This window comes from Siniperca chuatsi, linkage group LG7 (assembly GCF_020085105.1).
Source record: "Siniperca chuatsi isolate FFG_IHB_CAS linkage group LG7, ASM2008510v1, whole genome shotgun sequence".
NCBI lineage: Eukaryota > Metazoa > Chordata > Actinopteri > Centrarchiformes > Sinipercidae > Siniperca > Siniperca chuatsi.
Window position 1 is genome coordinate 28,433,366 of NC_058048.1, and position 13,125 is coordinate 28,446,490.

Here is a 13,125-nt window from a genome sequence, read left to right on the forward strand (position 1 = left end):
CTTGCTTTCTGGGACTCTGCATATAATTTTTCAAAATAAAAGTACCCATGACCCCTTCCAAAATAATTTACCAACCTAATTAACACAACCGATGAGACTCTTTAACAAATACATTATAAAGGGAGTGACTGTTTTCAAAATACAGAAACTAAATATTGGTTTTTATTTTAAATTAATTATCGATTATTACGTCTGCGCTTGTGTGTGTGTGTGTGTGTAGAGACTTAAGAAATATGTATGAGCTTATTAATATCTTTGTTTTTAAAATGCAGCTGTCTATGTTTGTGTTTTTGTGTTTGTGTGTGAAGAATTCCAGTCCATGAAGCCTCTTTATTTTCTTTATAGGAACTTTTTATTCTTACATTTACAGTGATATATATATATTTATATATACAGCATAAATGACATTTGAATAATAGGCTACTGTGATAATGCAGACAGTGAATGTTAGGTAGGCTGACAGTGAGCCACAACGTGGAAGAAGAGTGTTTCAAAAAGACCAATATTTGAAAATGATCTACAAAGCAGCACGTTTAAAGCATTTTATTAGTTAAACTACAAGATTAAGCTTCCTCAGTTTCCCTCTGATCAGACGTGCCACTGAAACGTCGGAGCTGTTGTTCTCTAAAGCAACACCTCAGGGTAGGTAGAGACCATTTTAGCTTACATCTTCATCTCTTACAGGGCAGTAAAATCAGAAGTTCTTCACATTTGGTGTTGAATCATCACAGTAAACGAGTGAAGATGTTAATATTCAGCCTTCTGAAACATTTTAGTGCTGAAACTGACATTTCTGGCAGCCAGAATAAATTGGGACAGAATATGGCCTTCAGCATGAAACTATTTATGTTTGCAGTTCAGCTTAGTATGACTGAGCGTGTGTAATTTGAACTCTGCTGCAGTATTTGTTAGTAGCTGTGGTTATGAGTAAGTCCTGCTGCTCCTGGCTCTTGTTCACAGCTGCTGTTTTCTCCCATTTTCTCAGTCAGTCAACACACATTTATATCCGACTCGGCTGGTAATCTGTTAACCATTAACGAGCAGAAAACACTCAGCACAAGTCAGATTAAGAGACAATACATGTGGGCAGTGGCTGGTATTTTGCCCAAAGAAAAGAGGAATGTTTTCGCTAAAGTTTGTGATAACAAGGTGACTGCAGTTCTTCTCTTTGTTATCGTACAGTTTAAATGTTTATGAGTCTGAGGTTCCACTCTGATAAAGGCTCCTAAGGACCAGCCTGTTGCCTTGGCTGTTGTCATGTCGGGCAGCAACATCCCGGGCACTTAACAACAACGTCCACGTGCCTCTCACCTTTCTTAAATCTTTCAGTGACCTTTAAACTCAGCTGTCTTCTTGAAAAAGACATTTTCTCCACCCTCCGTTTCCTTCTTGTCCTCCTTTAGTATCTTTACAAAGTTTTTAAGGATTTATTAAACCATGTATAAAAAATATCTGTACATCACATTCATCTTTCTATTCTTCACAGCTCACAGCGGTTGTCCTCAGTCTTGTAGCGGTCCATGATACTCAGGACATCCTCCAGGATGGATGGACCCAGATCCAGGTCTAACCCGGCCATAGAGTCTGACCGCGGCACACCGGATGAGGCTGTGAGACCGGCCGGATGCAAGGTAGCGCAGGGCGACTCACTGCGTTCACTCCTCAGATCCTCGTTGCTCAGGCCAGCATCGGAGTCCAGGCTGAGGCCCCGGCGAACATCCAGGGGCCCGCAGGTCTCCGACATGGAGTCCTCAGATGAGACCTCTGAGAAGGAGCCAGAGGAGGGGACGAGCCTGCGGATGGAGGGGGAGAGGGAGATGTCACGGCAGGGCTCCGATGCCAGACGTCCCACCACACCGTTCTCAAAGAGCGACAGAGAGCTGTGGTTGTCTGCTTGACTGTAGCCGTTGGCCTGTTGGTGGCTTGTCTCTGTAGGCGGCTGATGGTGCAGGAAGTGGTTTTGCTGGGAGGACAGAGAAGGAGGGGAGGGGTCGTCCAGGTGGAGGCGTGGGGGTTTGGGTGGAGCCTGTTCGTGGGCGATGAACACAGGCATGGAGATGGTGGTCTTCAGCAGGCCGGTGGAGGGGTTCTGATAATGGTAACCGTTGTAGGCGTAGTTGTGTGAGTCTTGTTTCGCGGGGAAGCCGTCATCCAGGCGTCTCTCCACGCTGTGCGAGCGTGAGTGACCGTTCTGCGTCCGACTCAGGGACGGCAGCATGCTCATCTTACCCTGGAGGAAACCCACGTCTCCAAACATGTCGTCCTCCCCTTCGGGCCCCACATGGGCGCTGTGACGTACGTCGCCCAGCGGGGGGCTGATCATATCACCTGAGAGGACGTCACGGAGCTTCAGCCTCTTTCCCTTCTTGGGAGTTGTAGTTTTTAAGTACATTGGTGTCTTTGCCGGCATTTTGCTTCTGACAGGTCGACGTCTCTTCAGAGAACACTCTTCTCTTTATCTGACAGAAAGGTAACGCTCCTCAGCCCCACTCACCGGGTCGGACAGGACCTCTATGGGTTTGGGTCTCAGGGTGATTAAAACCAGCAGGAGAAATGGAGCTGTATGTAAATTCAGTGTCAACAGCTCACAAAGCAAACTCACTTGATAAGAAGCTGGCTCTTTCCACTCCCAGCTGAGTGATCCAGTCTGTGTTGCTTCTCCAAGTGAGTATACAAGTATTTAGGTCGGTCAGTGTAGCGATAGCAACCCGGGGGTTGTGCCTCACGCTGACATGTGACTCCGGGGGGAGAGGAGGAAGGCCTTGACCTCAGCTCAGCTCCCTCTGTCTCTCTCTCATACACAGAAAAGCCATATCCAAGCAAACACTGGGTCCTCTTTTCTTCAAAAAACACACACTCTCGTCTTTATCCCTGCTCAGAGAAAAGGGATGAAGGGATGACGAATACGATCTCTGTAGGGTCGGTCTTCAGAAACTTCAGGAATGTGACATCAAAACGCTGGAGATCTGTGAGGAGAAACGAGAGAAAAGGGAGTCAGAAAGAGATGAAAAGAGAGGGAGAAAAGGCAAGGGGAGATAGATTGGGTGAAGGGGAAGGGAGGAGGCAGGAACTGGGGGAGAGAGGAATGAAGGCGGCAGGAGATTTACAACCTTCTTTTCAGCGAGCCCGAGGACATATGATGGAAAACACTCCAAGAATCCTGAGTGTTTGCTAAGAGAGGTCTGCCTGCCCCAAATAATGTGAAAATGTGTGATTGGAGGTCTTGTGGATGTCGAGGCTGCTCTTACAGTGACTCAGTCAATGAATCAGTGAAGAAAATTGGTCACGCATTCCCAAAGACCCCTCAGCTTGGTTAGTGGAAACACAAATTACTGGTTGGTTTTAAAAGCTTTTGGCCTCAAAACTCTGCGTCCTCGCCTGTTATCAGTGAAGAATCTTCAAGTCTCTTTCCTGACACAAACACTGTGAATTATGGGATGACAGTCAGGTCACGCCTGAGAGCTCAGTGATCTTCTGATCCCGTCACCATCATAAATGTTCCTTTGGTATTTAACCCTTCAAACATAAAGACGTGCACTGTTTTGTGTTCAGAGGTTTAGTCAAGTACAATCACTCACTTACTGAGTACAGGGCTGCGGTGGGGAACTTTGGCTCATGGTGTGAGCAGAACCATCTGCAGCTCAATGCGACAAAGTCTAAGGAGCTGGTTGTAGACCTACGAAGGGCCAAGGCACCAGTGACCCCAGTTTCCATCCAGGGGGTCAGTGTGGACATTGTAGAGGACTACAAGTACCTGGGAGTACACATGGACAATAAACTGGACTGGGCAGGAAGGGCCAGAGCCGCCTCTATTTTCTGAGGAGGCTGAGGTCCTTCAACATCTGCCGGACAATGCTGAAGATGTTTTATGAGTCTGTGGTGGCCAGTGCTGTCCTGTGTGCTGTTGCATGCTGGGGCAGCAGGCTGAAGGTAGCGGACGCTAACAGACTCAACAAACTGATCCGTAAGGCCAGTGACATTGTGGGGGTGGAGCTGGACTCTCTGGCGGTGGTGTCAGAGAGGAGGATGCTGGCCAAACTACACGCCATCTTGGACAGTGTCTCCCACCCGCTCCATGACGTGCTGGTCAAACAAAGGAGCACCTTCAGCGGAAGACTCATCCCCCCACAATGCACCACAGAGCGCCACAGGAAGTCATTCCTGCCTGTGGCCATCAGACTCTTTAACTCCTCCCTCTAAAGTCACTAAACTGGACATTGGATCATTAACATCACTGCAATACTTGAAACAATTGTGCAATATTCTCTGTTTAATACTCCTGTGCAATATATTCTGTTTTCAGTTTAAAATTCCCTATTTATTGATATTTATTCATACTTCTGTTACTGCTGTGCAATATCCACCATCTCATAATCATCTTAATAAGCTACACTTAACTTGACAGTACTCATTATTGCACTATTACTTATTACTTACAATATTACATTGTATTATTATACCGTACATACTTATCAACCTCTAAATCCACTTTGGTACTTTCACTTATTTTAGCTTTTATACTTATATCCACTTTGTTCTTAATTTATCTTAGCTGTATAATATTTTGATTTGCTTAGTACTTCTGTTCCTGTGTGCACTGACGTGACAGTGAGCTGCTGTAACGAAAGAGTTTCCCCTCGGGGATCAATAAAGTATTTCTGATTCTGATTTTTCAACAGGGAGGAGTAGTCTGAGGTAGTATAACATTTATATAAAGCGAACTGGACTATAAACAGTTATTTAATTGTGAATACAGTTTTTGATTCTTATATAACTTTCAGATCTTGTGACTCGATTATGTCTGAATGCTATGTTGATCAAAGTGTCCTCGTGTATGCTCACTGCTGTTCACAAATAAGAGAAACAGCTTTGAGCAGAGCATAAAACATCACTGTGACTTGATGTTTATCTTGTGAGCGGCTGACTTTGGGTTCACAGGCCTTCTTAGTGTTTACTGAGGAGATGTGCTGAGGAATGTGAGGACAGACGTGTGAATGACGGCGTGGATCCTGAAAACTTTTCGTCCTGTGTGTCTCTGGGAGGATGTTTTCTCTAAAAAAAAGTCACCTTTTTAATAATTATAGAGCCTCACTTTGAGACTGACAACTATTTTTCAGGGGTTTTGATTTCTGTGGGAGTAAAGGACATCTTCAACTTTGCATAAAACAGAACAACTATAAAACATACAACAGCATCGTAATTGTCTTGTGTTTAATCTTATGTCTCAAATCTCCAAAATGTTTAGCTGAGTTTAGTTTATGACTGTTTTTTATTCAGGATTTCAAAGCTCACTTTTTTATTTAGCAATTTAAATAATTTCTATTTTAAAATCACCAAAAAGAAGAGTTTTCAACTGACAGCAACAAAATATTTGTCTCCATCGCGTCGTCACATCTCAAACGGTCCTGTGACTGTTCTGGATTCACATTTAGGTTACTATGCATGGGTGATCTTCACAGAGATAAACGTGAGTATTTCTCAGATTTAATTACTATATGTTTGGGGTTTAAGTACAAGAGTTATTGCTTATGCTCCACATATCTGGAACAAACTCCCAGAAAACTGCAGGTCTGCTGCAACTCTCGGTTCAAGCTGAAGACTTTCCTGTTTGCCGCTGGCTTTTATTAAATCAAATTTAAGGCTTTTGATTAATTTGTTACACTGCACTTTTACTCTCATGTTTTATCTTATTTTTATGTTCTATTTAACTCTTTTTAATTGTATTTAAATATCTTTTTATATTGCCTTATGTTGCTTCTACATTTTGTCTTTATGGCTTTTATGTTTTAGGTAAAGCACTTTTAATCGCCTTCTTGTTGAAATGTGCTATACAAATAAACATGCCTTGCCTTAAGGCTAGTTAAAACATGAGAATGGAGTCTTTTATTCCTCTGAAAACCAGAATCCTCCTGTGATCATGTTCTGGGACAAACTCTCATCAGCTGCAGTTGATGTCATTGTATTTCACAGGGAATTCTTTGGAAATCCGCAACACAAACTGTCAGGGGAAATATTTCAGTTTTGGTGGAGTCAATTTTCACGTTTAGTCCCTGAATGATGTTAGCCGCCCCGGGGGACTCGCTTTCACCACCAGCTATCAGTGTTTCCCTTCTTCAAACAGTAAAGACAAAAACAGGCCGAAATAATATAACTTCAGCCCAGTAGAACTAATTGTGTGTTAGTCTAACTTGCATGGACAAAAACAATCCTGTTACATAAAAAGACCAGAAAACTCATGACTGGAATAATCGTGTTTTTCATGGCAGGAATCATAAGTTAAGTCATAAGTTTAATGTTGTTATTAGTTGTGTTTGCAGTGTTTATAATAGACGATGGGGTTGTCATTCACCAAAAACTGAGCGCAAAAGGAAGACAAATACAGAAGTGATGACTATAAAGTTTACATTAACATTTTAGGTACTTTAGATGCTTTTAACCACACTGACTTCATAGTTTTAATTTCTAGATGAGCAACAATATTGGTAATTAATGTCTCCCATCTAGGACATATTTCTAGTTTAAAACTGGGTTAAATTTGGTTGAAAAGTTTCTTAGATGTTACAAATAACGTTGTTTCAGCAGTATTTCAATTCCTATATTTCAGCGAGTGGTTAGGACCTGCTTACATTGAGATCTATTCATCTAAATACTATTGAAACAACTGTTAAATGTAAACAAATGATTGTATATGGCAGAGACGTAAAGTTCTGAGTAATATGTTTGGTAGAAGTGGCTCCAGAGGAGGGAGTGAGGCATGCCAGAGACATTTACTGTCTGTTGTAATCTCAACTCCGATGATATCAACAACATGCAGCTCAGACGGTTTCTGATAAATCCACCCAAAACACTTGACAAAGACAGATATTAGTAAGGTACTTTTAATTTGAGGACTTAGCCGTGATAGCAACATGGCTCTAGAGATGGCGATGTCAGTTTGTCGGCCCACTACTTTGGTCCAGACTGAAATATATCAACAACTATTGAAAGGTGAAATTTTGTACAGACGTTCATGGTTCCCAGAGGATGTATCTGACTTTGGGGATCCACTGACTTTCCCTCGAGTGCCACCATGAGGTGGACATTTTTGTTTTTTTTATTAACAATCTTGACAACTATTGGATGAACTTTAGTACAGATAATCATGGTCCCCAGAGGATGAACTGTAATAACTTCGACAGTCAACATTTTATTTCATCTTTATTTGGTTTATGCAAAATTACTGACATTCCATCAGCCTGTGCTCTGTGTTTAGTAATTACCAAATGTTAGCTTGCTAACACGCTAAACTATTGTCCGCATTATACCTGCTTAGCGTCAGCATGTCAGCATTGTCACTGTGAGTATGTTAGCATGCTGATGTTAGCATTCAGCTCAAAGCACCGCTAGCATGGCTGTTTATCTTGTTCTTATTCATGTAGAAAAGTGGAAAAACACAGATGGCCGAGGTGAACTTCACTTTAACTGATTTATATACTGATGGGTAGTTAATCTATAACAATGCAGCATATATTAGATGTGAAGTAAAGATTAAAATACTTATGTTCGGGTGTTAGCCTTGACATGGTTATGTTTAGGTAAAAAGTAAGAAATGTTTAGGTTTTGGTTCAGATTAGAGGTGATTGGGTTTGGGGCAGATTTATGACTTCATTTTCCTTAGATTTGTCCTTGCTCTAACTCTTTTAATGTGAAAATCTTTATTCATACTGGTGCGTCCTTCCACTCGCTTCTCTCTCTCCTCCAACACCACAATCCAAAGACATCTATCAACCACAGATGAGAAAGAAAACAGAGTCTCTCCATCTGACTGTAGGAACATCTGAACCACAGATATATTAGAGATGAGATCTTAAACAGCGCAGTCTAACTGAAGCCCCTGAGAGTCATGAAGAATGAGACATTAACTTGTCAGCTCTCATTTTAGAAATACAATAACTAGATTTATGCAGCACGAATCCAAGCAAGGAAGTGGAACAAATGAACCAACTGTGTTAACAAACTGTCAGGTCTAATGAAGGGAGGACGTGCACTGTTAGCTCCATTAAAGCCCACGAAAACAACCAGACTGTGAAATGTGACAAAAGTATGACCACAACAATGCAAATACACACAAAAAATAACACCAGGTTCAGAAAGGTGGAGCAAGTGACCGTTTCTGTTGTATTTAGACATATTTCCCATTGATGAAATACTGTGATACTTTGATTCAGAGCGACGATGGGATGTGGGTGAGCCGATCTTCAGCTGTTACTTTAAAGGAATAGTTCATCCAAATAAGGAAAATGAAGTCATAAATTTGTCTGTTGAAGTCTGTAGGACGACAAATCATCACTCTTCTACTATGAAACTACTAAAGGACGCGTGCATACAGCATTAAACAAAGGTCTGGCCCTGAATCACATGTTTCATCTCGTTTATCTAGAAGCCCAAGATCTTTAGCTGCACAGATTCAAAATTATTCAGGAGTGATGAAGTCCAATTTTCTTTTCTACTGTAAACTGGAGCTGAAACAATTAGTGGATTAATCGATTGGTTGATCAACAGAAAAAATAATCGTCAACTATTTTGATAGTGCATTAATAATTACAGTAATTTTACAAGCAAATATATTGAAAAAATTCAGAATATTCTCCAGTATCAGCTTCTCAAGTGTCTCAGATTTTCTGCTTTCTTTGTTTTGTATCACTGTACACTGAATATCTTTGGACTGCTGACAAAACGAGACATTCGAAGAGGTCACAGTGAGCAAAATGATTAATCGATTGACTGAAAACAATTGTTTAATTGATTGTTTAATTCTGATGTCTTCAACACATCTTGTAACTTGAAAATGAGGGAAAATGCACAATTTAATTTGTATTTATTCTGATTTCTTCAGTATTAGATAAATATTTCTGCTAGTGATTTATGAATTTTGTTGTAGACGATTAAGGTCTGAAGATTAGATTATCAACATTTTTGGAGTTGTTTGTTTTTAATTTTTGGACATTTTTGGACGCAGCACTCTGGATCTGACTTATATGAAGATGGTCATGACACAATAGTCAAAACTTTATTCATTCATTCTTTCAGTTTAACTACTGATGCTAACTTGGCCTCTATACAGCGCATGTCATCCCACAGCCAAACAACGGCACTATTTTACACCATGTTTATCTCCGATTTTCACTCAGAAAGGTAGGTGAGTTGAATATAAGCAATAATGCAGTAAATATTCCACTTTATGACCTACAATCTTTTTGGATCTGTGAAAATATGAACACAATAATTTGTATTGTTTGGCAGAAGTCTGAAATGGAGCTACAGAGACACAAACTTTGAGTTCTCAGCTGTATGTGAATGAGGCTGTTCTTTAATATTATTTGTGAGGAAATTCAATCAACTCACACACACTCACACTCGTGCTCAGGTTGAAAGTTAGTCACTGAATACAAACTAGATTGTAATTAGTTACACAATCAGTTTCCAGAAGTTATTAATCTAATCACAGTACTTTTTGATTACTTTTGGTCTACTTACGTGCCCACAAATTCACTTTTCTAGATTAATTAAGAAGAAAATACGTCAATCAAAACCAAATTTTGAAATCCAGAAATGCTACTTTAGTGGCACTAGCACATTTTTAATAAACAGTAACTCAAAATTTAAGACATTAAATATTCAAACTTAGGTAGTCACATACGCCATAAGAAGTAACTACAATCGCATTATTTAGTTTTAAAGATACATTTAATCAGATAACACACAAACGTTTGTTTCACTATCCCTGTGGGGACAGTCATTGACATAATGCTTTCTCTAGCCCCTTACACTAACCTTAACCATCACAACTAAATGCCTAACCTTAACCCTTACCCTTACCCTAACAATAACCCAATTGTAACCTGAACCCTAAAGCCAAGTCTTAACCCTCAAAAAGCAGTCTCTACCTGTGGGGACCTCAGTTTTTGTCCTCACAGTGACACGAGTCCTCATGGGTTAGTGTGCATTCAGGTTAAAGTCCCCTCCGGGATATAAGAACATGAAACACACACACACACACACACACACACACACACACCTTATGTGTACATATATCGCCCTACTGGAAGCTTTCCAGCATCAGTGAAGCATGAGTTTCATGTTTGTTTGTCCTACAGTTCAGCCGTTAAGGTTCCCAGGTCTAATCTGTCTGTCAACCTCTCTTGCACACACACACACACACACACACACACACACACACTGTAGCCCCAACATTAACCTAAAACTAACTGGCCTCAACCCCCAAACCTAAGTCTGAATCGTCAAACTGCCCTTTGAAGAAGTGAGGACCAAACAAAACATCCTCACTTTCCAATAAATCCAAATTACTGCTCCTTCCGGTGACGACATCTTAACTACTGAGAGCAATAAGGGAGAAAATAGGTGTTTCTCTCCTTCGTGCATCACCTTTCCTGAAAGCTGGAATTTGTGACGCTGTCGGTGATGCAATCCGCCACAGACGAGGCTGGTCTGACATCTGTTTCTGTACCCAGGCTCCATTTGCTTCCTGACTCCTTCCACCGCGGGACAGAGAATCAGCGAGCCGCCGTCTTCCTCTGGGACAAACACGTACAAACCAGCACGCCTGAGCGCACGACGGCACCGCTCCTTTCACCGTCCCTATCCTCCGCGCTCTCTTGCGTCGTGCGTAATTGCGCACAGCAGGCGATTTTTGACAAAAAGCCATTTGCTTGTTTGCTAATCCGTTTGTTTTTAACCATAAGAGTAAAGCTGATTTAGTCTGGCATCTAGTTGATAGGCTATAGTTGTTTTCCACAGTGAGGTTTCACTATATTATACCTCGTGTCTGTGAGTTAAGGAGGACTCGTTTTCCTGTTGAGTGCCGTGATGTGTGTATTCAGTTTCTTTCTTGTTGGCCCATATTAGCTCAGACTCGACACTGTTAACTATCAGTAAAACTATGAATAAGTTCATATCCATATAAAACCCCTCATTGTGATTCATCTCTCACAGGGTGTTGACTCGTCTCCTACCAAACTAATCAAAAACAAAACAAAAACTGACCAGCGACTGAGTCCAAGCAAAGAGAAGAGAGGAAATATAGCGAGTTTAAGAATAAAGCAGGACTCCAGTTAACTCCCTCTCCCTGTGTGATGTTATGTAACTGCAGCCTCTGAGATCATCCCTGTCCTCCTGAAGGCTCTCGCCGGTTGACTGATTGGGTACTAGTGGGGACAAATCTCTCTCTTTCTAGTCTAATCCACACACACACTGTCACAGATACAGCGCAGCTATTTCCAATCAGGCTAATATAGATGAATCTGATTGGCGGGGGTGAAACGCTCAGCATTGACCCTCTGATTCCGTGTTTTCTGTTTTTAAGAATGAATAAAACTCAGTTGTTACTGCTACATTTAGCTGTTCTAACATACAGTAACATCTAAATGCCCGGGGTTCAGGTGCGCAGCTGGAGCACTTACACTGTGCCAGATAGCAGCAGGACTCTGGCTCCCTGCCGAGTGCTGAGACCTCCCGTCTGTGGCAACAGTGAAGGGTTTATTCCTGGAGCACTACAGGTAGCAGCATTGCCACTCTGAGTCACTGGATACACTGGTTTTAACATTGTGTAATATTTCCCCATATCTGATTTGTCCTCCCCCTTTGTGGCGAATTTCCCACGGGAACCAAATCTGGCTGCTTCTGTAACACTTAATCTGCTTAGAAATGAGATCACCATAACCTGGATTGGGTGATCTGGTCCATTACAGCCTAAACTGTTACTGTGCGGTGTGACAGTGGTGATGGGGGAAACAAATATACCTTCTCATATAGGCTGTAAGTCACTCGTGTTACCAGAAACACTTATAGGCTGAAAAAACATCACGTTCACGTTACTTTGGGCTACAACAGTTGATACTATTTGATTTAAAAAAGCGTAGAGCTTGAAGTTTACTCCGGGGATGAAACATGTAGGTTTTTCTCTCCACTAATCTACATAACAAACTGCGCACGTTGCGCAAGTCGAAACCAAAGGGAGTGTCACACGCAGTGTAACCGAGGCTATTATGTTGACAAATAAAATGTTACACTAGTCAGTTTTTCCTCTTTTTGTTATTCACACAATAGAAAACAGCAGGTATATTCAACAGGTAACGTTAGGCAGCGGCCACCGACCGACAACACTTAACTCCATGAAAAGAGTACCACAAAATAATCCCCAAATAAACTGATTTATCGGTGATATTTACCTACAGAAAGAAACGTCGCTCCGTCACTTTTTATGCAAATAAAATCACTGTGGTTTAGTCTTACGATCCACAGACACAGTCCTCGGCTTCAGGGCAGGTAACCCTCTTACTGGCGGGGTATTAAGTGTCTCTGGAGCGCTCTGGACGGAGAAAGTAAAGGAGCAGCTTCGCAGCAGAGAAGTCAAACCACCTGGAATGAGCACAAACAACATCCGGTTAGGAATTTCAAATTAAGATCCTCCTCTGCGCTGTAACATTTTGTGAGTCGGGTTCTCAGCTCGGGGGTCAGGATCCATCTATAGGGGAAGATATTTTTTATGGGACAGGGGTAAAAAGAAAGAAAAACACAATTAAGTTATTGCTCTATAAGCTACATTTTTATGTTTTTTCGCCACTTCTTCTATGAAATATGTAATACCCTTTAGTGAAAAAGCAAAAGTCTTATACATTATGAGAAAATAGAGAAAGTATGTAATAGCCTTTAGGTCACTTTTGATAATTACATAACATTACGCAACTTGACAGTAGAAAATCATACTTTGGGTAAATTGTTCACTGCGCTGGAACTTGCATTGTCAGGCGTCAACTAATAGGTTAAGAAGTAGCATACCACGAACCAAATTGGAAATAAAGAATAAAACCTAATTTCATAGGTGTCTTAAATGGAAAAACAGCACATGTATTATATTGCCAAATATGAACAGTGTGTGGTTTTATTTTTTTTTTAATCTTAGCTTCCGGTATTACTTTGGCCGACACTCACTGGTTTGACACAGCATCAGACCCCAGGATAAATAACCCATTACACGGGTCTTTAAATCAGTCTGAGATCATTAAACCATAAACGCTGCTCTGATAAAGAGGCCTAGTAGAGATAATTGATTATTGATCAAACACA

General features: G+C 41.2%; 1 protein-coding gene across 4 annotated transcripts; it reads right to left on the reverse strand.

The window, feature by feature from the left end:
• Window positions 1–329: 329 nt before the first annotated feature.
• Window positions 330–12,419, reverse strand: zgc:154093 (uncharacterized protein LOC777623 homolog). Of its 4 annotated transcripts, XM_044202858.1 has the most exons (3): window positions 12,228–12,405; window positions 3,583–3,754; window positions 330–2,966 (listed from the first exon to the last, which is right to left on the reverse strand). In XM_044202858.1, exon 3 carries the CDS (start codon window positions 2,408–2,410, stop codon window positions 1,481–1,483), a length of 930 nt encoding a protein of 309 aa, XP_044058793.1. In that variant the 5' UTR covers window positions 2,411–2,966; window positions 3,583–3,754; window positions 12,228–12,405; the 3' UTR covers window positions 330–1,480. The 4 variants fall into 4 exon arrangements, with proteins under 4 accessions (XP_044058793.1, XP_044058789.1, XP_044058791.1 ...); XM_044202854.1 differs by lacking the exon at window positions 3,583–3,754 and having other exon boundaries at window positions 12,228–12,419; XM_044202856.1 differs by lacking the exon at window positions 3,583–3,754 and having other exon boundaries at window positions 12,232–12,405.
• Window positions 12,420–13,125: the final 706 nt, after the last annotated feature.

What these genes read in the sequence shown, in the direction of transcription:
- zgc:154093 (XM_044202854.1), bottom strand. Translation starts at nt 2,410, where the DNA reads ATGCCGGCAAAGACACCAATGTACTTAAAAACTACAACTCCCAAGAAG.